At 54.0% G+C, this 27,033-nt stretch overlaps 3 protein-coding genes across 7 annotated transcripts; 2 read left to right on the top strand and 1 right to left on the bottom strand.

Moving 5' to 3' along the window:
* Nucleotides 1-160: 160 nt before the first annotated feature.
* CNP (2',3'-cyclic nucleotide 3' phosphodiesterase) lies at nucleotides 161-5,325 on the top strand. 2 transcript variants are annotated; one of them, NM_205050.2, is made up of 4 exons: nucleotides 161-217; nucleotides 1,388-2,057; nucleotides 2,586-2,722; nucleotides 3,173-5,325. In NM_205050.2, the coding sequence occupies exons 1-4, from the start codon at nucleotides 215-217 to the stop codon at nucleotides 3,623-3,625; spliced, it is 1,263 nt and encodes a 420-aa protein (NP_990381.1). In that variant the 5' UTR covers nucleotides 161-214; the 3' UTR covers nucleotides 3,626-5,325. The 2 variants fall into 2 exon arrangements, with proteins under 2 accessions (NP_990381.1, XP_024999723.2); XM_025143955.3 differs by having other exon boundaries at nucleotides 162-1,247.
* DNAJC7 (DnaJ heat shock protein family (Hsp40) member C7) lies at nucleotides 5,256-25,616 on the bottom strand. 3 transcript variants are annotated; one of them, NM_001031502.4, is made up of 14 exons: nucleotides 24,546-24,657; nucleotides 16,078-16,166; nucleotides 15,434-15,558; nucleotides 15,240-15,353; nucleotides 14,704-14,778; nucleotides 13,360-13,478; nucleotides 12,875-13,028; nucleotides 12,472-12,636; nucleotides 11,984-12,075; nucleotides 11,246-11,319; nucleotides 10,718-10,864; nucleotides 10,340-10,492; nucleotides 9,781-9,843; nucleotides 5,256-9,285 (listed from the first exon to the last, which is right to left on the bottom strand). In NM_001031502.4, the coding sequence occupies exons 1-14, from the start codon at nucleotides 24,626-24,628 to the stop codon at nucleotides 9,248-9,250; spliced, it is 1,491 nt and encodes a 496-aa protein (NP_001026673.2). In that variant the 5' UTR covers nucleotides 24,629-24,657; the 3' UTR covers nucleotides 5,256-9,247. The 3 variants fall into 3 exon arrangements, with proteins under 3 accessions (NP_001026673.2, XP_046760324.1, XP_046760325.1); XM_046904368.1 differs by lacking the exon at nucleotides 24,546-24,657 and adding an exon at nucleotides 25,380-25,616 and having other exon boundaries at nucleotides 9,009-9,285; XM_046904369.1 differs by having other exon boundaries at nucleotides 9,009-9,285; nucleotides 23,378-24,646.
* On the top strand, nucleotides 24,794-26,958 carry NKIRAS2 (NFKB inhibitor interacting Ras like 2). 2 transcript variants are annotated; one of them, XR_006932184.1, is made up of 3 exons: nucleotides 24,794-25,047; nucleotides 25,121-25,687; nucleotides 25,766-26,958. XR_006932184.1 is itself a non-coding variant. In NM_001006333.2 (3 exons), the coding sequence occupies exons 1-3, from the start codon at nucleotides 24,954-24,956 to the stop codon at nucleotides 26,033-26,035; spliced, it is 576 nt and encodes a 191-aa protein (NP_001006333.1). In that variant the 5' UTR covers nucleotides 24,794-24,953; the 3' UTR covers nucleotides 26,036-26,958. The 2 variants fall into 2 exon arrangements, 1 of the variants encoding a protein (NP_001006333.1); NM_001006333.2 differs by having other exon boundaries at nucleotides 25,121-25,362; nucleotides 25,796-26,958.
* The last annotated feature ends 75 nt before the right edge of the window (nucleotides 26,959-27,033 follow it).

Genomic DNA, 27,033 nt, shown 5'->3' on the forward strand with positions numbered 1-27,033 from the left:
CTGCCGCAGCTCCGCCGCACCCCGGGGCAGAAGGGGCGCACCCGGCACCGGGCACCCACCGGCACCGCCCGCCCCGCGCAGGCGCGGCCACGGGCGGTCCCGGGAGAGGGGGGGCGAGGGGGGGCGATGCTATGAAAGGGGCCGCGGTGCCGCCCGCCCCAGAGCCGCACTCCCGCTCCGCACCGGCGGCCGCCCCGGAGCCGCTGCCCTCACCATGGTAAGTGCGGGACGGGGCACCCCGAGACGGTGCGGGACGGGACGGGACGCGGCGCTCGGATGGGGCGCGGGGCGGCGGGACGGGCTCTGAGCCGCGCGGCGCCTTCGCAGCCCGTTCCCCTCTCGGGGCTCCGTCGGAGCGCGGAGGGCTGCGGGGACAGCGGGGCTTTGTGGGACGGAGCGCCGCTCAATCGCGGATTGTTCGCCCGCGGAGCGCCGCGCCGCTCTGTGCTGCCATTGTCCCGCGCCGCCGCGCGGCTCCGTGGCATAAAGGGGCGCTTTATCCCGGCGTTGGCTGCCGAACAATGGGGCCTGGGGGTGTTTTCTATTATTGTTCTTTTGTTTGCTCGTTTGAAAAGCGGCTCAGTGCCGCCCGCCCGCAGCTGCCGCCCGCAGAACAGCGGCCCCGGGCACAGCCGAGCCCCGCACCCACGGCCCGAGCGGGACGCGGCGGTGCGGGAGCGGCAGTCCCGGGTCGGACTCGCAGCTCTGCTTCTCGAGGGGCGATGGGAGCCCCAACCCCACCGGGGGCGGCGAACGGGGAGCGTCGCGCCGTCCCCTTCCGAGCGGAGCCCCTTCGCCGCGCGTTGGGAGCGGCGACGGTTCCGCGTACCCCGCACAGCGGCCGCCCCGGGGCAGGCGGTGCTCCGTGCCCGGCGGGGAACCGCTCCGCACCTCCCGGCCGCAGGAGGGAGTAAAGGATGGAGAGGTTACTTCTAAGAGCCGCACCGCCCGCGGCCGCTTTCACTTTCGTGTTCGGCGGTGGCAGCGCGGCCGCTGCTGCCGGAAGCGATTTGCGCCGCTGCGCGTTGGGAGGAGCCCGGAGGGGCTGCGAGGCCACGGCGCGGTCCGTCCGAACCCCGCCCGGAGCGGCCGTTCCCGGAGCCCCGAGCGGCGCTGCACCGCGGGTTATCGGGGCCGCCGTCCGCGAGATTCGATTCGCCCCTGCAGGCGGAGCTGCCCGCGCCGCTGCGCTGTGGCACCTCGGGGCACTTCGGCTCCTCGGGCCGCGGCCGCTCCGCGCTGTGACGGTGACGTTTCCCGTTCCCTTCGCGCCGGGCGGGGGGGGGCGGCGCGGGGCGCACCGGGGCCGCTGCGGTCCGGGTTCCCCCCGAGGGCGCGGCGGCGGCTCCCGGAGCCCACAAAGCAGCGTTTGCTTCTCGCATTTCAGAACAGAGGTTTCTCCAAGAAGAGCCACCCGTTCCTGCCGAAAATATTCCGGAAGATGTCCGCCCAGGCGGCCAAAGAAAGGCCCGACAGCCTTCGCTTCCCCTTCCTCGATGACGAGGAGACCATCGCCACGCTCAGAGAGTCCAAAACCTTCTTCATCCTGAGAGGCCTTCCTGGCAGCGGGAAGTCCACGCTGGCTCAGGCCATCCAGGAGCGGTACAGAGACGGCTGCAAAGTCATCGCCGCTGAGAACTACAAAATCACACCCGCCGTAAGGAGCGGCGTTCCGGAAGAGTATGGCAAAGTGGACGAGGATTTAGTTGAATATTGCAAACGAGACGTCAGCGTTATCGTTTTGGATGACACTCACCATGAAAGGGAACGACTGGACCAAATCTTTGACATTGCTGACAAATACCGCTACAAAGTCATCTTTGCGGAGCCCAAAACCCAGTGGAGGATGGATTGCGCGCAGCTTAAGGACAAGAATCAGTGGAAACTGACGGCCGAAGACCTGAAGAAGATGAAGCCGAGTTTGGAGAAGGAGTTCCTGCCCATGTATTTCGGATGGTTTTTGAGCAAAAGAAGCTCTGAGATCCTGAGGAAGGCCGGCCAGGTGTTCTTGGATGAGCTGGGAAGCCTCAAAGCCTTCAAAAAGGAGAGCAAATACTGTATGTATGGAAATACTGTGTGTACAGATATAGCTTACCCGGTTCGCACTTTTGACGCGACCTTAACAGGCAGCAAACTGAGCAACTGTGGTCAGCTCATGAAGTGATGTTTTTAGCAAAGCTTGGCAACAAGGAGAGCTGTTCAGAGTCCCCATCTCTGCTTTCCACAGTTGCTGAAGTTGCTTTTGTAGCTGGAAATGAACGAAAGCTTTCCTTGAGAGTCCGTTCAGTGGTGAGGCTGTTTTGGGGGGGGGGCAGTGGTGTTACCCGATGGTTTCTGGGGATCAGATGCAGTCAAACCTCCCCTCACCCCTCGTGGGATTTCTGCAGTGCCCCACTGAAGCTGCCGTGTTTCGGCTGCATCCACGTCCAGGGTGGAAGGAGGGGTTTTGTATCCACCTCTTCCCTTCCAGCTGTAAGGAGGTGAAGCACAAAGGGCAGATGGGTGAAGAAAGCTGAGATGGGGCTTAAGCTCAGGTGCTGTTTGAGGGGTCCTTTTGTCATAATAACGTCCTCCTATATTTGCAGTCACTTCTGAAGATCCCAAAATAAAAATAGATCTCACCAGCTACTTTGTGAAGAGGCCGCCCGGGGTCTTACACTGCACCACCAAATACACCGACTTCGGGAAGGCAGCGGGGGCTGAGGATTACGCACAGCAGGAGGTGAGTGCTGCAGCTCCGCTTCCCCCCCTCCCATCCGAGGTCCTTTCCTGGCCCGGGCTCTGTGTGCAGTGGGGGGGGGGGGGGCAGCTTTGCTCACAGCTGAGAGGGAAACTGCAGGGCTGTGTGTGCCCCACTGCCCACCTAATAGGAAAGCGGTCAGCATGGGAGGGCCCACACCTCCTCCTGTCGGCTCCCAGAAGTACTTCCCTCCGCTGTCATCTCCCATAGCGTGCTTTGGATGACAGTAAATCGCAGATTTGCTCTTCCAGTTAAATCACTTCCAAACAGCCCGGGTAACAGTGGGGTCGGTGGAGGACGGCCCTCACCGTGCAGCTCCGTGCTGTGTTTCAAACACGGCAAAGTGAGACCTGCAGCAGCCGGGACCCAACGAGGCCGACCGCGGTGCTCCAACCCCTCCGCTCCGCTCTGATTCTCCCCCTCTCTCCCCAGGCTGTCAGGGCTTCCTACGGCAAAGGCTTCACTTTGTCCATTTCGGGTCTGTTTGTCACAACCAAAACTGTTGGTGCTCGCGTGGAGCTGAGCGAACAGCAGCTGCTGCTGTGGCCCGGGGATGCCGATAAGCTCCAGGCAACCGACAGCCTCCCGAAGGGCAGCCGCGCTCACATCACCCTCGGCTGCGCCAGCGGGGTGGAAGCCGTTCAGACTGGGATGGATCTGCTGGAGTTCGTGAAACTGGAAAAGGCGGGGAGCAAAGGGGAAGAAGTGGGGGAAATTGGAGGAGGGAAGCTGCAGTATTTTGGGAATGGGATGTGGATGCTCACGCTGTCCAAAAAGATCGATGTGAGGGCCATTTTCTCGGGTTACTACGGAAAGGGGAAACTCGTGCCTACACAGAGCACCAACAAACGGGGCTCCGTGTTCAGTTCCTGCACCATCAACTAAGAGCACAGCAGGCATCGCCCCCGGGGGCTTTTAGGAGGAAAGTAACTCGGTAACCTTTAAAACTGTAAAGAGAAATAATTCCGCCTTTACTAAGCAAGCCCTTCTGCCAGCCTCAGACCGAAACGTCTCTGCGGAGACATTTATTGGCCTCGGTTAGAAAACAAGCAGCTCCAGGAGAGCTGTCGGATAACCCTCAGTAACCACAGCACCATTGAGTACTTCTGATGGGAGAGTTGGGGCAGAACCAGCTCTCGTGGGGCCCTGCTTGTTTTCTTCCTCAGAGGAGGATCTCCTGTTGTCTTTTATAACGCCCCTATGAACCACAATCGTTAGATCTGTACACGTCAGTACTTCACCGTTGAGCAGTGGCAGAACAGAGCCTGTACAGAACTGCTGAGGCCCAACGAGCTGCACGCCCTCCCCCGCTCCAGGCGGACAGACAGACAGACAGAAGTGCTGCAAACCCGGTGAAAGCCGACCCGCTCAGCGCCCACTGCTGTCCGGCAGAGCAGCGCCCAGCAGCTCAGTGCAGAAGGGATCGCGCAGCAGCCACACACCTTCTGCCCCACTGTGCTGTTTGTGTGCAGAGCTGTCAGCGCAGGGAAGGGCTGTGCTGATGGGCACACGGAGGCGCAGTGCCGGGCGATGTCTGGGAGCCAAACTGCAGCCACGGGGAGGAAATCACAGCAAAGGAACCAGTTTTAAGGAGCTCCATTCAGTAACAGCTGCGGTCGCTCAGGATGGGCTGCATCCAATGCTGCCAGCACCACTGTTCTGTAGGGAGCAATCTGCCTTGGCGGGGAATGGAAGAGATGAACTAATGTCTTTTCCATCTTATTTTGTAGAAACTAAAATCGTGTCTGAAGTACAGAACTGTACTTCAAGCAAGATTTTACTAGCTTTAGCTAATGCACTGAACGTAGGATGGAAGTAACACTGTAATCTAGGAAGTAAAGGGAGGTATTGTAACTGCGTAACTCAAGCCTGCTCCAACCCCAGTGGTGGGCTGGAAAGAAGTTAATGATCGAGCACTGCTGTTATTAAGTCTGTGTTATTAAAGCCGATGTTTTTGCTCTTAGATCGTTTGCAGTGGGCAGATCTGTGCTCACCGCTCCGTAACACAAACCCCAACTAACAGATTCAGGTCAGGACAGCAGCCCCAACCGCGGCTCTGCGCTGCACCCACATTAATACATGGAAATACTCACTGTGTCCCGCAGCGGTGTTGGGTTGGTGTCTGTATAGCAGCGCTCAGTGCTGCGGGAGGCGTTTCCCCTCCGGGCGCTCAGCTCAGCAGCAGGGAGTTGGGTTTGGGGTAGGGGCGCTCCGGGGGGGCGCGGGCAGCGCTGTGTGAGTCCAGCAGTCATTTAAGAAAGATGACAATAAATTCCCATCGAACACCGCCACCAAAATCCACGTCTACGCCCCGACTTCCATCCATCCTTCGCCTCCCCCAGCTGAACACAACTGCTGCGCCAGCAGAGCTGTGAGTGCCTGCAGTGCAGCTCAGCCCTCCCAGCACCGACCCTCCGCAGTCGTCCCCTCCGACCCCACACCGCCGCGGTGCTCCCGAGCACAGAGCTGCGCCGCCCCCCGCAGAGCCGCGCGAAGAACAGCAGCAGCGACGCCGTCCTCATCCACCTTTTTATTAGTTTGTACATCATATACAGTTTATAATAAAGTAAACCAATTGCATACGGTTTTTGCTTCGGTCTGTGATATTCTTCATAGAAACACAGCATTATGAGTTATGCCTAATGAAGTAAACAACGAATATTCACACTGTTACCGTTCACATCCTAGAAAGGTTAAGGGTCCGAGGAGGGGCAGCGCTCGCACCGCGGTGAAGCCGCCCTGGAGAGGTTTGGCAAAGCGGGGGGGTTGGGTTGCTCCATGCAGGGCTCCTTTCCTCCCTCCGGAAAGGTATTTTGACACCGAGGTAAGCATTCAGAATGGGGATTGGGATAAGCGGGGCGGCACGGCGCGCAGCGCCCTCTCCAAGTCGGCTTCACGTCAGCCTCTGCTTTCGTCTCCACTGCTCCGAACCGTCTTTACAACAAAGCACGTCTGCATGCAATGAAGGTGCTCGGACTGCTGTGCCCCCCAGCGTCGCTCCCCACGGCTCTCTCTTTTGAAGCAGGAATTTGTATGTGAAAGCGGGGAGCGAGACGGAGTTACCCGGACAGGGCTGGCCGTGACAGAGCTGCAGCTGAACCACAAACCCGGGCAGAGGCAGCGCCCGCAGCCCCCAAAGCACAGCGCTGCCCCCCCCCCCCGCTGTGCCGCTCTCCATAATGCAGCTTCGCACACTGTGCCCCTCAGTGCCCTCACAGCGCCCGCAGAGCTCTCTCTCTCTCTCTCCCCCCCCATCAGCTCAGCCCCGCACTGCTCCAGGAGGTCCCCATCCCATCCCCGGCTGCAGGAGGGGCAGCGGAGCGATGCACGGCCTCTGTCAGTGCTGACACAGACAGCGCTCCCGGGAAGCAGCTCCCATAGGGAACGCTCCGGGTTGCAGCTCCGGGAGCAGAGAGGTCCCCGCACACAGATGGACGCAGCACTGCTGCCACGGAACACAGAGCTCGGAGCTACCGAAGGAACTCGAGGAGCCATCCACATCTTATCCCTATGGGAAGGGGAGGATACAAGGCACACGTTTAAAGGGGACGAAGCCCATCCACTTCAAGACAAGTGAACATCTTCAGCTATTAAACCGAGGGAGTGAACTGGAAGGACTGGCAAAGCCCTGCACAGACCAAACGCTTCTGGCCCTTCCACTGCTTCCAGAGCACCTGCAGAGCACAGCCCAACGTGGGGCCGCAGCTCTCCTGCTGGGAACGGGCAGAGCCCAACCGCTGCTGCTCTGCACCCCGACACAGAGAGCTGCGGGGACTCACAGCACTGCACCGCTATTTCACACTGCCGTCCCCAAACCGTTTCCACCCACACGGTCTGCATTAATGCACGTATCTACAAAACAGTCAGAAGCCATCAGCACGAGATCCAGCGTTACAGCAACACTTCCGAGATCACAGACAAAACCATGTACTTTCCTAGGTAGCACGGATAGCAGACAACTGGGAAAGCCTGTCAAAAGGGGCAGCCAGAAGCAGCAGGATGGTCTCTAAAGCTGACTTCAGGCCCAGGGTCAGCATCTGGAAGGGACACGCAGTGCTCCGTGCAGAACCTGGAGCTGAAACTGCATCAGATACGGAAAGCAAATCCACACAAAGAAAAGACTGAACACACCCAGCAGACCTGCAGGCCCACAGGTCAGCTCAGCGCACACGCAGGCATCTCCCAAACACCAACACAAAGACCTGGAGGTCACTGCGTGGCACCCACACCTGCACTGCTCCGCCTCGGGGCGATGGAGGACCCCAGAGGGCTGCAGAAGGGACGGAGCCCCTCCTCAGCTCCACCCGCACAGCAGCACCTTAGAGGAGCGTTGGCACTCACCACAGCAATATTTAACTCCTTTAAATCATGCACTCATAGTCTCAGACAGCTGTTCTGTTTCTGCCCTCTCAGGAGTGGTCTCATCCCCAGCCAGGAGAGCACACAGCGAGGAGGCAGAAATGCCAACCACCACCACAACGACCGCAGTGCTGAACGCAGTGCACATCTCTGCGTGGTGACAGAGGGCTGAGAGAGGTCCGAGCTGCACAGTAATTACTGTAAGTACATTACAGTAATGACACACACACAGGACAATGCGTCACGAGTCCGGAACACCACACTGCAGTAAGTGCTGCAAAGTGTGGCTGAGCAGAGCTAAGGGAGCTGGGAGGCCTCAGAGTGCACAGACAGCGTTTGGGTTCATTGGGGACTCATCTGAAAAGCTCCAGGACCTCATTTTGCTCTCAGTGCAATGCGGGTCGATCCATCACATCACTCCAACGTGAAGGACATTAAATAAATGCTGTGGTCTGTTCTTAGAGATACGACTTAACATTGGCTCACTTTAAAAGCTGACTTTGAACGACTATAAAACACTGCCTTCGTTCTGCACTACTCGAATTTAAGCCCTTAAATCTTCCCTCTACGAGAGCAGATTGTCACAAGTTCTGCCCAAACCCATCAGCTGCAGCACCAACTGCTGGGGTGGAGCCGACGTGCACTGCAGCCCAGCAGCTCTGCAGCTCAGGACACGCACAGCCTCAGCGGGAAGGAAGACAAAGATGTCAGCATCTGAAGGAATCATTCTGTGCAATTAATTGATTGCAATTTTTGCTCCTGCAGTAGAAGTCAGATATCATACAAAAGCATCAGGTTTCTCTAGGAAGAGGACTTGTATGTGCACGAACACCTGTTTTCCCACCCACGCAAACCTCAGCTCTGCTCTGCACAGCATCAGCGCTGCTGAGCCCACTGCAAAGCACAGCACTGTGACAGCACCAGAACAGCACTCAACAAAGCAGCTGATGGAAAAGATCCTCTGCTTTCCAGGAAAATAGGAAGAACTGTGGAAGCAGAGCCCTGCCCCGGCAGATCTCCCTGCAGCTATGCTGAACAACAGAGCAGCACCACTGAAACACCACCACCTCCAACCTGAGCTGCTGCAGCTGCACACAGCTCCAGCTGTCAGCTCTGCACTGCAGCACCCATCCGAGACCACCGCAGGCACTGTGCAAGAGAAGCAAAGGACAGACTGCCAGCTCAGGGTGGGACTTTGCGTCTTCTCGCTTCTTTGGACTGTTTGTTACTTCTATTTGAAGCCACTCGACTGCTTTATCGTACGGGGAAGTCCTTGTAAACACGATGAGAACGCACTGCTGCACACACAGAACCGCTCCAGTAATAACCTGAATATTACTTTGCATTTCTTCAAAGCTAAGAAGAGTTCATCCACACTACGGCTCAGGAACACAAAGTCTAACATGACGATTCCAAACCCAACAGAATCAAGTTCACAGCACAGGTATTGGGTGGTCAAGTGGGTTAATTAAAAAGAAAAAACACACGGTGAAAAAAATTCAAGCCCAGAGCAAATCCCACATTCTCTTCAAGAGGACAAATCCTGGAGCAGAACACGGAGCCCTCAGCTTTAGCTGCAGCACAGCGAGCTCCCACAGCAGCTGCTTTTAAATCCATTTCTCTCTGACACAACTGCTCAGCTCATGCGTTACTGATCGAGTCCAAGTGCACCATCCTGGGAGAACCATGGCAAAGAAAGGAGACAGAGACAGCCAGCAGGTGAGATGCAATCGCATGAGATCTGAGGGAATGCTGGCAACACTGCAGAGAGTTATGGTAACGGAGGAGCTCCTACAAAGCTGAGAGATGCTGCCGTGCTGTGCAGCCAGAACAGAACATGGCAGAATTCCAGGAGGACTCCGGGAAATCCTCTCTGCTGAGGAGCAGTCTGAAAGCATGGGCCAGCATGGAGGGACCAACAGATTCAAAGCTTTATTATTTTCTTTTTTAATAAAGTTAACAGTAAAACAAAATCCACAAGCCTTCCCTTCCCCGAGCTGGTTTCCTCTTCACACACAAACGCACACAAACTGAGGTCTCCAACCGAGAGAAATGAAACTGCTCTAAGTACAATGAGACATGATGGAGGAAGGAGTCTAAGTATGTCCGTATTCAAGGCTAAAAGCAGCAGAGCAGTGTGTGTGTGTTTTAGCCAAACTGGAAAAAGAAATTTCCAGGCCCAGAAGCTGAAAAAGAAAATGAAAGATGTCAGTTCAAAGACAATGGGGTTAAATAGCTGTCTGCAACAGCTTGATGCCAAGCCAGTAATTAACTCGAATAAAGCCATTTGGGCAAGTAGGAGAGATCTTTTCCACGCATTTCCAGCAGCTGAGTCCCAACAGATAAGAGTGGACCACTGACAAGACGGGCAAGGGAGGCTCTGCAGGTAAGCTGATAAGGATGAATGCAAATGGTACAGGAACCATGCAAGACTTCCCAAAATACACTTAACACAACCATGAATGAACACACAGCTCCTTCCATGGCATACTAACACTTAGTAAGTGCTGAGAGCTTGCGCAGTGCTGCATGAAGCCTGACCACACCTGAGGTTTGAAGGGACTTCAGCAGCAGCATGCTCTCCTCCAGCAGCACAGCAAAGCTGGGGAAGCCCTGCTGCTGGGTGAAGCAATCTGTGCACTTACCGCCTCCAAAGCCAACAGTGGGACACCTCCACCTACCTTCAAAACTGAAGCCTCCCGGCCCACCAAAGAAGGCCTTAAATATATTATTTGCATCGAAGTCTGTAGGGAAGAGAAGGAAGTTGTAAGATGAAGTGAAACAGACAGCTACAGTTTTCAGTTTAGAAACTGCCTCTTAATTGAGGGCCCGCAAAGCATCTCACAAAAAGCTATGAACAAATAGCTTGCTTTGTCCACTGTAATAGAGCAGCACAGAACACTGTGATGCTGTGCTGCAGTACAACACAGGATGCATCAGTGGCAGAAAGCAGGTAAAAGCAACATCTATCAGAGCTTAACTCACAGAAAAAGTCTAAGGATTTTGGATAAGCAGCATTTTGGGACCCAGACAATTTGTGTGATGTATTTATATATCCGGTGAAAGATATACTTCTGCAGAGTGGCACCTACTGCCCAACAGCTCAGTCAAGGACAACATCCACCATACAACCCTGATTATCTGCAGCTTTCAACAGTATCTTCCATTCAAATACTCCCACAGACCAAAGTCAATTCATAGGGACAATACAAAAGGGAGGATACCATAAAAACTACTTACCTCCCATGTTCAACCCATCTTCTTCTAGATCCTGTCCACTGTCATAGCGGGCCTTCTTCTTGGGATCTGACAAGATGGTAAAGGCTTCACCGACCTCCTTAAACTTCTTCTCCTCTTCCTTCTGTACTTCTGCACTTGCCCCACTGTGTCGGTCTAACAGTATGAAACCAAGCAGGAAAGAAGCTTCATGTTTCTATTGTGAATGGAAAGCTGCATGCATCCCCAGCTACCACAGAAGGCATTTTAGATGTCCTGGGGTCACATTTGTCCATGCATTCCCTCTCCCATTTATTCCCAGCTCTGAGTGATGGCTGTGGGCGGCTGTGCATGGGGCAGAGAATCAAAGCTGCGAGACACGCTCTAAAACCATCTGGATACCTGGATGATGCATGAGTGCTCTTTTCCTGTAGGCCTTCTTGATCTCATCTTCAGAGGCATTTTTGTCGACCCCGAGGATTTTGTAGTAGTCTTTCCGTTTGCTTTTTTTCAGTTCCATCTGTGCATTCTTTAGAAGCTGTTTGTGTTCTGCAAAGACGCACGATGCCAAAGGAGAGCAGCCTTAGTGCATCACACACAACCCTCTGCTTTACCAGAGACTGACAGATCAAGAGTTGAGGTGATCTGAGCTGCAGTAATCGAGTGCCACAAGCAGCCAACCCACTTGCATTTACAATCAGGCAGCCAATTAAAGTCTATCTGTACTCTTAAGGCTGTTTCCAAACGTAGGTGAACACCTCAATGCTATTGAACCAGTATTTGTTAGACAGTGAACCACACAGACTAAGGCTACTCCATTTCGTTTCGGACTACTAAAAAAGCAAGATGACTATTAAGAATGATAACCACATCCAGCAACAAAACATCTGCCTTACGTAAAGGAAGCACACAGAACACAGACACGTTTACCTTTTGTTTTTTCTGTCTGGTAAACTTTTTCATAGTCTCTTACAGCATCTTCATATTGCTCTGTGTCCATGTAACTGTGGGAACAATGATTGCCAAGGTGTACTTCACAGAAAGCATCAAAAAGGGGCTCAGGCTTTCTGGGTAGATATGAATTAAGGGAAATACATGCACTGGGCTGCAGAAAGAAAACTCTCATTAGAAGAAGCTGCAAAGGTTAACTGCTGCTGGAGGCTGTGGGAAATCTGGCACGGGAACTTCTCTGATCTCCAATCTGAGGCTGCCATCTTGCTTGGTAACACGCATTCTACTTTAAAGGCCTTATAATTATTTATCCAACAGCAGGAATTAATAGCTGCCAGCAACATTTCAAGGACATTGGCACAGAGCTGCACAGACAGCCCTGCTCAGGAGTGACAACCTTGGCACCTCAGAGGGGGTGCTCCTGCCTGCTGGCATTTCAGCCCCACTCACATACTGACAACTTACTGCGATTTAGAGATCTTAGAACAAACTTTGCCTAAACACAACAGACAGGCAGCCCCAGACACACGTAGGCAGAACAGACCACATACTTTCCCATCTCCTCAGCACCATACAAAAGAAGTTTGTATGGACCTCTGAAGACACCACCTTTTATTCAATTCAGCTTCAGATTTGTTGCCCCGCCACTCATTGCTGCAGGGAGGACGATCCCATCTACAAACCTGCCCAGCACACCCAAGATAAATGCCTACTTACCACTGTGCTCTCCTCAAGTATGCTTTAATATATGTCTCATCCAGTTTTACTGCATTCGTGCAGTCATCTATTGCTTCTTCAAGTTTCCTAAGCTACAACATCAGACAGAAGTGAATCCCAATCAGAGAAAAAAATAACTGCTAAATGGCGTCATGATTTTAAGCAAATGAAAGCACGGTCTCCTCATTACAAGGAAGGAAACAAATAAGGATGCCTTTACACTGATTAAGATAAGGCCACACTACATTCCTTCTCCCCCTCCCACTCCAGGCAGCCCAAGCATTTGAGTTTTGTTTCTTTAGGAGTCAATTTCTTTGGCAGCTTGGAACAGATCCAACTATTGTGCAAGCACAGAACAGCACTGGATGGCTCCAACTGCCCCAGGAGAAGTGCCTGCTTTCCAGAATAAGCGATCTGCTACTTAGCAACCACTGCTGAGGAATAAGACCTGAGATAAAGAGACCACCTGCACGATGACCACTTCTTACCTTTGAATTAACCGTCCCCCGGTTGCAGTAGAGTTTGGCATTTGTTTTTATGTTATTAGGATCTATTCCTAGTGCTTCTGTGTACAGTTCATAAGCTAGTTTGTAGTTGCCTTCTTTAAATGCTTTATTCCCATCTTCCTTCTTTGCTTTAAGTGCTTTGGCATTCTGAAAGACAACACACCCTGGATAAGGACACCAGGTGAGTGGTTCAGGGATACCAACACCTTATTTTTCTGGGTAGGGTTCCCCAACCAAAACCATTCTAATTTGCTTTCAGACACCATTACAGGATACAGAAGTCACAGGCTTAAGGGGCAGAGAAGGGACCCCAGCAGAACCGAGTATTCTGTTTCAAGAAAACCCTGGTAATTTCGTAGTCCCAGCCCAAATCCCCACGACTTACACGGCAGGCTAAACATGCTTTCTCATGGTCAGGAGCCATTCTGAGTGCTTGGACAAAGAACTGCACTGCCTTCTCAATACAGTCCTCGTAATAAAGGCAGAGACCACGGACATACAGCGCGTCTGCGTTTGTTGAGTCCATTCGTAAGATGTCACTGTGATAAACACACAGATTTGCAAGAGTTACTACAGCAGTTTTCCTTTCATCAACAAAAGCATTCTTCTTCTGCTGAGATATTTAGGTGATTCATCAGATCTGTGGTAGGGATATAAAAAAAGTGCATGAACTCGCTCAAGCAAGACTGCTGGTTATTAAATAAGCCTAAGAAGAGTTTCCCAGTGTGATTAATTGGAAGAAGGATGAATTCATGCAAACTTTTTTGTCATCATCTGTATTGAGGACTTTTTTTTTCTTACATCCCTCATTGTTTTAGGCAGCACATACCACCAGCTGGTGCACCATTTCAAGACCTTAAAGATGCTCACCTTGCTACAGACTGTGCTTCTGGGTAACGACCCAGTAACGCTAAACATTCAGCCTTGAGGATTTTGAATCGGTGACAAGCAGGAGCAAACTCCAGAGCACGATCCATGCAAAATACAACCTGATGCGAGAAAAGCAAACATTCAAAGGCTTAGTTTGAAAAAACTGCATCATTACCACATGTGAGATTCCCTGTTTGCCTTTGAGCAGGAAGGGAAGTGCACAGGTTCTGCCTCTGCTGGATCCACACTTCATTAAGAGCAGTTTTTGGTGGTGTTTTCTTTTCTTTGCTGTGTTCTAAGAAGGGCTTTACGTCCAAAGGCGTGTGGGCCCCGTTACATTAGTAGCACTGGACAGAAACCTCAAGGAGCACCTGTAGAAGTTTAAACCCTTTAACTCTGCTGAAATTGCAGGCCCCAAAGAAAAGGCCAAGGAAGACAATTCTGCCCCTGTTTCCTGTGTTATAAAGGAGTGTGGGAGGGACAGAAATTCAATAGACTGAGACACTTTGGACTGGACAGAACACAAAAAAGTACAGAGCAGGGCCTGATCTTAGACTGGTCTGACTGCAGTGGGTAGGGTGATCTAATGGGTCTTTTTCCATCTCTGCCTCTCTGGTAGGGACATCTGCAGGAGAACAGGGTGATTGTTCCACCAAGGTTCATCTGCTTTCCCGGCCTGTGACATCACGATTGCCTGCTGTGGGAAGCACTGTGCTTCAGACTGAGAAGCCAAAGGCTTCTGGGTGAGAAAGGAGCAAGAACAGCACTCCAGAAACAAAGATCGCATTTCATGCAAGTCTTCCCAGTGAAGTGAAACAGCAGAAGTGAGGGGACAGATGCAAAAGCCCAGAACAAGGAACACAGGCAGGGCGATTCCTACACATGCAATCCAGACTGACCATACACCCCATTTGCTCCTCATAACAAGGTGATGCAAAGCTAGAATTTATGCCCATAAAACACTGAGCTTAAGAGCCGGAGGCCCAAGCAGTGAACTTAACACATCGAACAGTCTCCTTTCTACAGACCTTACATGCATCCACTGAACAGAAACAGTTTCATGTGAAGTGTTAGGTGCCTTTCAGATTTCATGCTGTCATTTCTTGTTGTACCGGGTCAGTAACGGCTGCATCCCATTGCAGCCCACAGCAAGAAAGATTTGGGAACTGTAACAGAGAAGGCTCAGTGCAGATCCGCATTACTCCTTCAGTGACCCTCACTATAATACTGACAGGGAGAGCCCAGCTAGGAGAAGGCAGGGGGATAAGATGTGCACCTAACTGACCTGGCCAGGTAAGACATGTCTGTTCATGATGCTGCAGGAAGCAATTAAGTTCATCTTACCTTCCTGAAATCTCGCTTCTCAAAATCCACTTCTGCTATTTTTTCATACTCCAGCACTGTACTGGCATTCTTTAGCTAAACAAAGGAGGACACAGTGAGTGTTTCTTACAGTCCTAGGAGCAAAAACTGCTGCAGACCACAGAACAGCAATGTGAATTAGGTCAAACTGATTTTGATGCTGGCAAATGTATTGAAGTCAAGTGACCTCACTGGTAGTCCAGGAAAACACACACTTGTGAATGATATTCCAAAGTAGCAGCAGCTTCCTACATGCTGCACCACTCATTTCCATGCTCCCTTACCATCACTATCCCCTGGAGTGCTGGTGAAAGACCAGCTTAGCCTTCATGCTTTCCTGCCAAGAAGACAATCACACACAAATAACTGTGCATCTAATTGGTCTACTGAGAAGCAGACAGGGAGACTTCATCACCACCTCATTTCTTCTCATTATATCAGGGCACACAGACATTACTGACCAGTTCAATCCATTCCCTTCGACAGCCCCATCTACAGGGAGCATTTCAGTTTCTTACCTCTTGCTGTGCCTGAGTGTTCTTATGATCCAGTTCTAAAACTCGTTGGAAGCAGCGGCTGGCAGCCATGGCATTCCCAAGGGAGAGATGGCACTTCCCTTCCCGTAGATGGCCCTGAGAAGACCGTTAAAAGGGAGCTGCAGGAGCAGACAAGTATTCAGACACATAGAAGAAATAAGGTGATTTCCACATACCCTTACAAAGCTGTCATCCAATCTGACAGACTGCTGAGCATCTCCCAGTGCTTCTCGGAATCTCCCCAGCATCATGAGGGTGGCAGCTCTGTTACCATAATAACTGGCATTGTTAGGACAGGTATCTGGAGGAAATGGAAGGGCACTTGCTGTTAGTGAAATGTAAGCAGCAACACAACTTGTGAAACATACTTAAAAGACATCGTGGGATTCAGAAAAACCACATTCCTTCCCGATTTATAATGTCACACCAACCGCTTACAAAGATGCACGATGGTTTAGAATAGAAGTCATAAAACCACTGCTTCTCACACTGCACACAGGCTTTAAGCCACACAGAATGGAAGTCTGCAGCACTCAGCCTGACAGCACTGCTGACCCTGCATTAAATGGAAAACTGAATTGGCTTCTTGCAAAAAAATATCTTGGATGGAAGAGAAATACAGAACTGCTGCGAATCACCCACGTTAGCACTGACTTGCATAATCAATCCAGGGGAATTTTGCAAAGTAATTAAACCAGCAGAAAGTTTCCATCCAGTGTGTGCTGTTCCAAACCCCGCCGATATATCTTAAAATCAATGACTGGTTTTGATTTTTAGACACTGTATTCAGCAGATGATCGTTATCAACAACCGCTCTCACCTATGGCTTTTGTGTAGTAGTTGTATGCTTCGTTGTAATCCTTCTTGGCATAGTATGCATTTCCTTGTTCCTTGAAAGACTCTGCTTCTCTGAAGGAAGAGAAACACAGGGAGGAGCGTCAGAACACATTCTGACCACAGTCAAGCTTGTGATCCCCGAGCAATCATAGTATTGCTTGCAGCGTTGCTGTAGCTGATTGCTGCAGGACTGACTGTGTATTGCTCATGAGGAAGGAGCACAGTGTTGGTGTGGCTCCCAGTTCGGCGCTTGAAAAGGGCCACCAATGTGGAAATGACCATCTGGGCTGAACAGCACAGGGGCACATCAGAGACTGAACACACCTGAGAGCAGCATTCCATCTCAGACACAGCTGTGCTCAGCTCCACAGACCTCAGGTGCACATGGCTACCCACCAGCCTGCTCCGAGTGCTGCACAGCCTCAGCAGCCCATGAAGTCAAGAAACCGAGTGCTGTCTTTCAGAAGCAGTCCCACATAGCTGAGAAATGGGGCCAAGAACAAGTTCTATGCTCAAAAGAACTAAACCAAGGAGAAATATGGGTGCTTCTCCTGGAGGCTTGCGTGGCACTGCCTTGGCAACAGGTCCAGAAATAGTCCTCACACTCAAGAGCGAGCATTTGCAGAGACAATTTAGGACATTAAAAACATACAACATATGGTTTAAAGCTGCATCCTTTATACTCTTGAAAGCAAAGTTTCCCCTAATGGAAACGAAGCCCTTCCCCACCTCCTCTTGTCTACCTTCACCATTTTATATAAGCAGCCCAAGAGGGAATTTGTACCACGGCGCTATGAAGTGTAATTAAGTTTTGTTCAATTCAGTGATATCAATCATTTGCTTTTCCTCAGCCAACCCCAAAGCAGCACTGCCCTCTCTCAGACACAGCATTAATACCTGCATCACACTTCTGAGCCCGCAGACACTGCCTGCCCACTGCTGGAAGCACTTGCACAATGAGAACTTCTGAACTAAGGCTAATGGACTCCATCCTCAGTGTCCCTCCCAGGACACAAGCAGCACATCCCTGAGATCCAACAGCTAACCGAGCCACAGAGATCATCTGCACAGGGGAAACAAATAGATCATGGGAAGTGCAGTTGAAGTTGACCATCACAGGTCACCTTACTCCTCACTGACTGCCATCTGCTCTGAATGAAGCCTTTGCTGAAGCGATGGAGCAGAGGCCAAGGAGGCTGAAATAGCTATGTGACAGCCCAGCCTGCCAGGGCAGGCACAGACACAGGCTGCTTCCAGGCTGGGCTGGAATGCCAGGCTTCAGCATTTCCTTGCAAGAAGGGCCCAGAAGCGAAGGTGCCTTCACATCACTTATTGCAGCAGAGCTATTTACAGGAAATCCAGCAGACACCACCAAGCCAGAGCAGACAAATGTGTGTAAAAACCATGCGACTCTTTGCTCTCTGTCCCCACAACTTTCCCATACAAATGGGGAACAACACTGGTGCATCCATGGATGCCAAGGCTGAGCAGCTTTTGTTCTGCACAAGGTTATCAATACCGGCACTGCATTGGTACGAAGCTGCCAGCCTGCACTCCTCCCAAGGACAGACCCACACCAGGGCCTGAGCAGCTCCGCCAGCCCACCAGGGAGAGAACAAAGGGAAATGTGTTGAAACCAGTTAACATGTTGGTAACCTCATTCCGGCCTGCCATTGGCCGTTCCCACACAACTGCCTCATGCAAAGGGTTGTTTGCACAGAAGAGCCACAGTTGTGCCAGCTGGCAGGACAATACACACAGGGCACTGCTGCTCCGAGGGCCTCCGGGGGCACAGTACGAAATGAAAGTGAACAGCACAGACTTGAAGTTGTGCTATTAATTGCACTCAGCAGAGCAGACGTAGCCCTACTGTAACTCTGCTGAAGTCCAGCAGTGGAAATGGAACACTGTGTGTTGGCACACCGACATGCAGCAGGATGGGCCAGCAGGAGGGTGGAGGAGCAGTGGGGCAGCGTGGGGCTCATAGTGCGGGGTTCAGCAGCACCCAACGCTCACCCCACGCACCATGAACTCGCCCGGCCGAGGCAGGAGCTGGCCCTGCTCCCATTGCTGCACCAGGAAGGTGCTTACTCAGCAGCCCTGCTCTTCCCAGAAGCTGACGTGCACCCAGCACTGACTGCCAGCGCAGCTCCGGGCTCCTTTGCCATGAGGGCTGGCAGCAGTTCTGTGCTTGCTGGGTGGATTTGTGTAGCTGGTGGTGGGACCCAGACTTTGTAGGACTATAAATGGGCCTCAGGACGGCCTTTTCTGTTACAGATCACACGTTCATAAGGCAGTGGAAGAGAACAGTTAGCAATTGGGTGCTACCTTGGCAGCAGGCAGCTTCAACAGAACTTTATTCTAACCTCTGTAATAACAAGTGGAGAAGAAAATCACAGATCTCATTTATGAACTTCACTCAGAAGTTCTTTGTTGTATGGCCTGAAGAAAGGATGAACAGCACTAATGGAGAACTCACCCCGAGCTGCTCCAGCAGCCCACAGCCCACCCTGTGCAGCTCAGCAGCATCGCCTGTCACACTGCCATCAGACACAGCAATAGGGCCTGCTGCTGGAACTCTGCTGGCCAACACTGCTGGGAAGTGTTGGGGAATGGAAGGAGGAAAGCAGATGCATGGCAAAGCAACCTTCACAAGGCACAGTGCTGTGAGATGTGAGAGCAAAGGTGTGAACACAAGAATTACTCATTTCTACTCTTTTCTTGGTCTGTTTCCTTTATAAGCCTTTAACATAATGCAGATCCACACACCAGCAGGTCACAGTGCCTCAGCTAACGGGGCAGAAAGGAAATACACATGGATTTCTATTGCTTAAAGCCTAATGATGGAAAAAAGACCACGAAAGGAACCCCAAAATCTCCTCCGAAGCACAAAGGCAAAGCCAGCTGCTGGAAACGCGAGGCTTGTGGCCCCAGGCCCCAGACACAGAACAGAAGCATCTCTCCCCATTTGTGCTCCATTGACACAGAAAGCACACTGAGCAAACAGTTCTTGTTTACCACGGTCTCTGGCTATAACAAGAAGAAATGCAGATCTCCTGATATCACTGGTAATTGTTTCAATCCAAACAGATGCTGCAGCCTGAATGAGATCATTCTGCATCTCGCACTGATGTAGGCTGCATTCCCCACTTGCTACTTTTGAAGCTGAAGAAGAATCATGCTTTGCTAAAAATATGACGCGGGCTGAATGGAGCTCTTTGTGCCCAGCGGGCAGAGCCTCCTCAGGGCTCTCTGCAGCCAACACAGAAGACAGGGAAGAGTCACACCAGGACCTCGGGAAGAAGCTCATCTTTCATTGTGTGCGTGCAGCCAGGGCTCACAAGGAGGGGCTGCTTGGTGCAACTCTCCCTACCAGCTAGTCACCTTTTTTCCCCTTCCATAACACTTGTCACAGCCTCTAATTCTTCCCCCATCCTCCTGGAAGACCTGCCACATACAGGCAGCAGCCACACGCTCCTGATGCTGCAGCAGCACCCTCCTGCCATCCCAAGGCTCCCCTGCTCACCGTGCCCTGCTGACAGCTCAGCCCTTCTCGCTCCGCAGGCAGCAGAGCTGTGAGGCACAGCCATCCCATCTCATCCCACAACACAATCCCATGGCTGCTAACAGCTTCTGCCTCCTCCCCAGCACTGGCAGCCCCCACACACTGATTGCAGCTTCCCCTCCTGCTGCAGCTTGCAGCAAGGAGCACACAGACCTGCCTTCCAGCACACCTCACCTTCCCAAGCCACCAGGACCTGTGCAGGAAGCACCTCTCAGGCCTGGCAGCACTGGCACAGCCCCGCTCCAATGCTCTGTGCACACAGGTACTGCCCGCAGAGCTGTGCTGCCTCAGAGCTACAGACACACAGCACATAGCAGGCAGCAGCCTTACCACTGCTCAGCTCAGGAACACCTCTCCTACTTCATCTCCTGCCTCCATTATAACACACTGACAAAAAAAAAAAAAAAAACATGGGATTTAAGGGATGCTCTGAAATCCCTGCCAGAAAACATGAGTACCTCACGGTCACCAGGGCACTGCCTGAAACCACGAGATCTAAGGGAATGTGAATTTTAACTGGGCCAACATCTGCCTGCGAGGTGTCCAGAGCCTCCAAAACCTGTCAGCCCCATCTCCTTCGGGATGCCCAAACCCAAAGAGCACAGCTGGCTTCTCTGAGCAATTCTAGCAGAGACTTTTCCTTAATAGCACATGGTGCCTCCATCCTGCAGCTCCCTGTTGGATTCCAGACGAGATTCTCAGCTGTCAGATGTTACTCAGCTGCCTGGGTAAAATAAGTTGGGTGATCTCAATACAGTTTATACTGGGCAGATGTCTAGGGCTTAAAATTAGCTGCTGTGTTTCCCCCTGGACATACTGCAGCTTTCCTTCCTTGCAGGGCACAGGACTGAAGCCAGGCGCTAAGCACACGCCTCTCCCAGGTTAGGCTGTACACTGTGTGACTGAGGAGCTCAAGTGAAGGGAATATATACATATATATATATATATATCCTACTCTGGATCTGACATGAAAGAAGAGTACAGGTGCAACACCAGGTCCCCAGGTACAAAACAGGGTCATAAAACACACCATGACCACCCTCAGGAGTAAGATATTCTCATGCTGACCCTATGGCAGTGGAAACCAAATTGGAAGCAGAGCAGAACAGCACTCCATGAACGCATTGCTCTGCACATTAGCACCCCCCACTGAGCAAGCAGTGGGTCTGCTCCCAGCTGCAATGCAGCAATGAGAATGAAGACATTTACTTGCAGGATGACCCAGAACCGGGGAAATCTCAAGTCTGTACATATAAATACCTGCTTGGGTAGTCTGAGGAGTCACCAACTGAAGGGGCTGCCCTGGGACCCCAGGTCTTTTAGGAGAGCAGTCAACAGCAAAAATCACAGCCATGCAGTCCAGAGGGTGTACAAAAGATCCATACGGTCCTCTACACACACCCCAGAACGCTCCCAATACCCGAGGACAAACTCGGCCACGGAAAGCCAAAAGCCACAGCAGAGAGCAGGAGCGCAGGAAGGAGCCGATGCCCCCTGCAGCACTCAGTGTAAACAGCCAGATGAGCCCTGTACATTAATTACGCAGTTATGTAATGCACCTTGAGAGCAGAGCTCACTATTAACCCACTTCATACCAACAGCACCGTTGCTGATGGCAGGGCTGAGCCTCAGCGTTTGTGGGAGCCCACAGCAGGCCCAGGACCACCCGCAGCACCTCCTCCATGAGGGCCTGGATGCAGGAAACAGCCCACCTGCAGGGTAAGACAACACTCACCTGATTCACCCTAAAAACAATGGCCTCGAGTTCAAGACAGCCTTCAGTTCCAAGTACTGAACATCTTTTTCATGCTGTACACAGAAATTACCTCACTCAGAGTATTCAAATGCTCTGCAAACGTATGGGAGATTAAACATGGACGTAAAGAGCTTCTGCCATTCCTCATATTACCCTAAGATGATAACTACACGTTCACAAAACAGGCTGGATCCACAGCCTGGGAAACTCCAGCGCGCAGTGAGAAGCAGAGCGGGAATCCCAGAACAGCCCATACCCACAGCCAGAGCCCCTACAGCCAACCAACCACCCCAGGGCCTGGCAGCGCTCCCTGGAGAGGCAGCCCAGGACGTTTGTAATTACTGGAGCAGCCTGATGGAGATGCAGCTAATTTCATGTAAAACAGCAGCAGAAAGAGCCTTCCTGATCATCCACACCTGACAACCTCCAGGCGACATCTGGTGGACTCACCACGACCCGAATTAAGGCCAGGTCTGGAACCTCCTCTGATTTGTGCACGATTTACTTTGCGTGGCAGATTTCACACTCATCGTTTTATTGAAGCTAACGACGATTTCCTGCAGAGGCACCAACACGTCTGAATTCTGCAGCAAAAGCACCGTGAAAGCAGCACTCCGTCCACATCATTTCACAGTGTTTTCCAAACGACTTGAGATACCTCCCAGAAGGGGCTGCTGCATCCTCCAGCATTGAAGAAAGGGGAGAAGGACCCATTCCTGAGCAGGCACAGCGACAGAACCCAGAGCTGCCAGGAGGACAACAGGGAAGGGCCCCCAGCAGCACCACGCTCCCGGATCAGCTGGGCCAAGGGGGGGGCGGATCCCAGGGGTCAGAAAACTTTACCATGTAGGAAAAAAAGGAAGCAGCTTTTGGGGGGGGCGGATCTCTCCCTGCCTGCAGTGCAGCCCCCACCCACCTGGAGCTGCAGCTCCCAGCACCGCCACCCAGCAGATAAAATTAATGCACTTACATCAACCCTCTTCCGTCAGGACCCTCACAGTTTATGCTGCCACAGCCAATAATTATCCCATGACCACACTCTATTCCTGTCCCTTAAGCCGCCGGTGAGCGAGCAGTTCGGCATGTTTACAGCTGTTCAGGAATCCTGAGCTCCACCATTACCGCTTTTACTTTTATGAAGCCGCAGAGGACAGAATTGCACATTTAGTTTCTGTGCTTAAGGGCTAACCCTTGTCTATCAGTGCCTCGTCACGCTGCAATTCCTAAAGAGAGGAGCAGAACACTGGAAGCTCAGGGCTGGCTTACAGCAGTTCAGTAAAGCTTTTCATTTATTCTTGCTGCTTTCTAACAGAATCTGGCCCAGTCACATCATAAAGGCCGCGTTAAATCAGATTCCAGAGAACGCCTGTGCAATTACAGCTGAGTGCCTGCAGAGCCCTTGCGTGGTTTGATGTTTTACAAACATTAAGCACCTAATTAAGCCTCCAGCCATCCTCCCTAATTTGGTGACTAGCACCCTAATTTACATTAGATCAGCCGAGAGATACAACTTGAGCAACCAATGTAAGCCCTGAGGGCCAACGCAGAGCAGAGCTGCCATCCGCAGGACCCTGCCCTGTGCCTGCAGACCAAAGGAACGGCCCACAGGACATCACCTCCTGCTCTTTGAATCCCAGCAACAGAACACTGTGACAGCACCCATAAGAACGCAGCACTACACGGCAATGCCCAGGAGCTGCAGCACCAGCCTCATCACGCAGGGAGCGCATGGTGACCCGGGCTGGCTCTGCTCCTCATGGCTGAGCCCCTCAGAGCAGGGCAGGGACCAAACCCCACCCCAGGGCTGCTCCCTGCGCCCGGAGAAACTCAGAAGGAGGAAGGAAGGGTAAGTAATGTCAGAGGACAGCACGAGATGAGGGCGCCCCTGGCACGGCTCTTCCATTTGGGTATTTTTAACGTTTCAGTCGTCATCTTTAACCAGCCCGAGGGAATGAATCACACCAGCAGGCTTCCCCAGCTCCACGGCAGTGCAGTTTGGCAGTGCTACACACGCAGCACACACGGGTGCCTCTTCAGCAACATTTCGTTCCGCTCCTCAGTGACATCACGGGAAGCTCTCAGCCCCAGCGCTGCTCCTGGGGCCACCCATTCCTGACGGCTCATCGCAGCACGAAGCACCCCAGGCCACGACATTGCTCTGAGGACCGCATTCCTCAGAGGAGGCTTCCACTTTTGTTTCTCCTGATGACTTCACCGACCAAAGAACTGTCGGGAGCAGCTGCCTCCCCTCCCACAGCAGCAGCTCTCTCCTCCCGGCTCCACGGGAGCTACTGAAGCTCCGGATCCGGGCTGCAGAGCGCAGCTGTCCAGACGTCGGCTTTTCTTTTCCCACAGCACGGCCTGCAGTGACGGCAGCACTCGGCCCTCAGGGCGGCGCACAGCCCGGGGGAGGCTGCGACCCCCGCAGCCCGGCTGCTGCCCTGGGCAGGCCGGAGCGGAGAGCTCCAGAAATAAAGCGGTTATCAGAGCCCGTAAGGGTTACCCGGGGAGGCTCCTTAAGCACAGTAACGGTCTCAGAAGGACCTTACCCGCACACGGCCCGCTGCACACCTCCTCCCCCGTGACAGCGCACAGTAAGAGCGGCCGCACGTACCGCCAACCGCGGGTAACGCCGCAGCGGGCGGGGCGGGCACGGAGCACCGCGAGCTCGGCCCGAAGCCGCCCCTTCGCTTCTCCTCATCCTCGGCGACGGGAAGCAGCGCTCCCGGACGCGGCCCTGCGGGGCCCGGAGGCGTTCCCTCACCCCGAGGCCGCCCCGGTTCTGCTCGACGGAAGGCAGCGGTCGCCGCTCCCTCCCAGGGGGGCACGGAACGAACGCGGTGCGGCGGACACAGCGCATGTATGACCGGGGGCGGGGCTGACGGAGCCCACCGCAGCGGCCGCAGCCCCGAGCAGGGCCGGGCCGGGCCGGGGGCAGCACCCGCCGGCAGCACCCGCCGCCCACGGAGCGCGCCCCGCTCTGTCCGCGCGCCCCACTGCACCGGAGGCTGCGGAGGATGGGAGAGAGCGGCGAGGCGAGGCGAGGCCCGGCCCAGAGAGGCCCCGTGAAGGCCCCGCAGCCGCCGCTCCTCCCGCCCGCCCCGCTCCCGGCCCGGGCCGCCCGCGCTACCTCCGCGCCTCCTCCTCGCTCTCGGGCTCGCCGGGTCCCTCGGGCGCCGCCATGATCACATCGCACTCGGCTGCCGCCGCCATCTTACCGCCAGGCCGGATGGGGGCGGGGCGGGGCGGGGCGCGCGGGCGCCGGAAGGGGCGGGGCTTCCCGGGACGGCGGCGCGGGCTGCCGGGAGCGGGGCGGGGCGGGGCCGTCCGCCGCGGGGAGGCCGCGTTCCGCCGCCGGAGGGCGCTGTGGGGCTGCGCCCCTTCCGCCGTCGCCACCGCGCAGTTGGGGTCCGCGGTGCCGCGGCGCTCCGGGGCGGCCCCGATCCCCGCCCGCTGACGGAGCCCCGCGCGGTGCCGCCCCGGCGCCGTTTCTTGGGCGGATCCCCCGCGAGCGGCCCCGGCGCGGCGCGGAGGCGGCATGGGGAAGAGCTGCAAGGTGGTGGTGTGCGGGCAGGCCGCGGTGGGCAAAACCGCCATCCTGGAGCAGCTGCTGTACGGCAACCACGTGGTCGGTGCGTGCCGGGGGTGGGCGCGGGGCCGCGCGGTTCCGGACCCCCCCCCGTCACCCTTCCGCCCGCCCCGCAGGCTCCGAGATGATCGAGACCCAGGAGGACATCTACGTGGGCTCCATCGAGACGGACCGCGGCGTGCGCGAGCAGGTGCGCTTCTACGACACGCGGGGGCTGCGGGACGGCCTGGAGCTGCCCAAGCACTGCTTCTCCTGCACCGACGGCTACGTGCTGGTGTACAGCACCGACAGCAAGGAGTCCTTCCGGCGGGTGGAGCTCCTCAAGAAGGAGATCGATAAGTGCAAAGACAAGAAGGAGGTGAGCGCGGTTCCCACCTCTGCCGGGCGCGGAGTGCGGCTCCGGGGGCTCCCGGCTGTCCCGGGCGGCTCTTTGCCCTCACTGCGGTTCCACGGCTGCCGGGCGCCGAAAGCAGCTCCGCGTGCTTCGCTGCCGGCGAGAACGGCGATCTGCTCCTTTGGTTGCTCCGTAAGGGGCCGTTGGTCTTACTGGCGCTGACTGAGATCTCAGCTGCCCTGGAGGGACCTTTCCTGCAGTGCTACACGTGCGGCTGCTCGGCGGGCCCTTCCGCTTTGAAACAAACCCAAACAGAGGGTGAAACCGCCCAGAGAAAGCACTGGGAAAGGTGTTCTGAAAGGGGGGTTGTGTGCAGGGCAGGGCTGGCGCTGAAGGCAGCGCCGCTCAGCTCCGCTTTTGTTACCAGCCGGGGTTTTTCTCCCCCGTTTTTTGACAGGTCACGATTGTGGTTTTGGGCAATAAATGTGACCTTCAGGAGCAGCGCCGGGTGGACCACGACGCAGCCCAGCACTGGGCCAAGGGCGAGAAGGTGAAGCTGTGGGAAGTGTCCGTGGCTGACCGGCGTACGTTGATCGAGCCCTTCATCTACCTGGCCAGTAAGATGACGCAGCCACAGAGCAAGTCTGCTTTCCCCCTGAGTCGCAAGAACAAGGGCAGCGGGTCTGTGGATGGCTGAGCCTCGGCGTGCTCTTCCCACGCCGCCTCCTGTCCCTCACCTCTCTCCTTCCCTTGCACGTACCTCCTGCCGAGCCTGCTTGGTGCTGTGGAGCCTGCAGGAAGCCTGGTGGCACGAGGAGTGGGCTTCCCAGGGCTGGGGATGGTCTTTGAGGAGGAGAGAGGTGACCCATCTCCCTGTACTGACACGAGAGCTGTTTTCACTGCCCAGGAATCGCCAAGTGCACCCCTCTGCCCTGGGGGCGCAGGCTGACACCTGGGGGCTTCACGCTGCCCCCGGGGAGGCCCAGCACAAGGCTGGCCTGCAGCCTGGGATCAGCTCCACATCTGAGCACAATCGGTCCATAGGAAAAGATTTCCCCTCTCACGAGCTGCTCTCTTTCGTACTGATCCAACGTGAGAAGAACCCATTTGAGGGCTGTGCCTCCCATCTCCTTGCCCTACCCCAGCTGGCTCTGCGGTGCTGCAGCTTTGTCTCAGCAGGTTGCTCCTTACCTGGCCGTGTCCTCTGCACCTTGACGGGCAGGAATATTCAGTCCTTGGTCAAGCTGAGTGCAGGTGAGCCTCCTGCCCCAGGAAACGCAGTGCAGAGCAGGGCAAGGTGCTGTTGCTGAGGACAGGCTCAGGCCCCGCATCTCACAGGGCACAGCACACTGCACTGCTCCTTTGAGGGCACATCCAGTCCTGACCTGGGAGACGTGGGGCTGTGCTGGACTCACCCACAAACAGGGGCAGCTCACACCACCCCACGGTTGTGACACCTCAGAACCACCACAAGACAAAGGGATGCTGCCCCAGTCCTACCCAGCAACATGTGCTCCCTTTAGGGAAAAAAAAAAATGATGAGAAAGCCCTGGCTTGTTGATACTTGTTCCTTTTATTTACTGAGTAACACAATAAAGCGATGAGATTCGATTATCAAAATATTTTCCTTTTTTTTTTTTCCCCAACAGTTATAGTACATCAAAAATATACAATGAACATTACAGGAGGGGTACT

Source organism: Gallus gallus, chromosome 27 (assembly GCF_016699485.2).
Source record: "Gallus gallus isolate bGalGal1 chromosome 27, bGalGal1.mat.broiler.GRCg7b, whole genome shotgun sequence".
NCBI lineage: Eukaryota > Metazoa > Chordata > Aves > Galliformes > Phasianidae > Gallus > Gallus gallus.

Bases quoted from the DNA above. Each gene is read 5' to 3' on its own strand.
- CNP (XM_025143955.3), top strand. From the start codon at position 918: ATGGAGAGGTTACTTCTAAGAGCCGCACCGCCCGCGGCCGCTTTCACT. The intron at 1,248-1,387 runs GTGACGTTTCCC...CTCGCATTTCAG, and splicing joins GGCCGCTCCGCGCTGTGACG to AACAGAGGTTTCTCCAAGAA. The intron at 2,058-2,585 runs GTATGTATGGAA...CTATATTTGCAG, and splicing joins CAAAAAGGAGAGCAAATACT to TCACTTCTGAAGATCCCAAA.
- DNAJC7 (NM_001031502.4), bottom strand. From the start codon at position 24,628: ATGGCGGCGGCAGCCGAGTGCGATGTGATCATGGCGGCGCCCGAGGGA. The intron at 10,865-11,245 runs GTAAACGTGTCT...GCGTCTTTGCAG, and splicing joins CCAGACAGAAAAAACAAAAG to AACACAAACAGCTTCTAAAG. The intron at 9,286-9,780 runs GTAGGTGGAGGT...TTTCTTTTTCAG, and splicing joins GGGAGGCTTCAGTTTTGAAG to CTTCTGGGCCTGGAAATTTC.
- NKIRAS2 (NM_001006333.2), top strand. From the start codon at position 24,954: ATGGGGAAGAGCTGCAAGGTGGTGGTGTGCGGGCAGGCCGCGGTGGGC. The intron at 25,048-25,120 runs GTGCGTGCCGGG...CCCGCCCCGCAG, and splicing joins GTACGGCAACCACGTGGTCG to GCTCCGAGATGATCGAGACC. The intron at 25,363-25,795 runs GTGAGCGCGGTT...GTTTTTTGACAG, and splicing joins AGTGCAAAGACAAGAAGGAG to GTCACGATTGTGGTTTTGGG.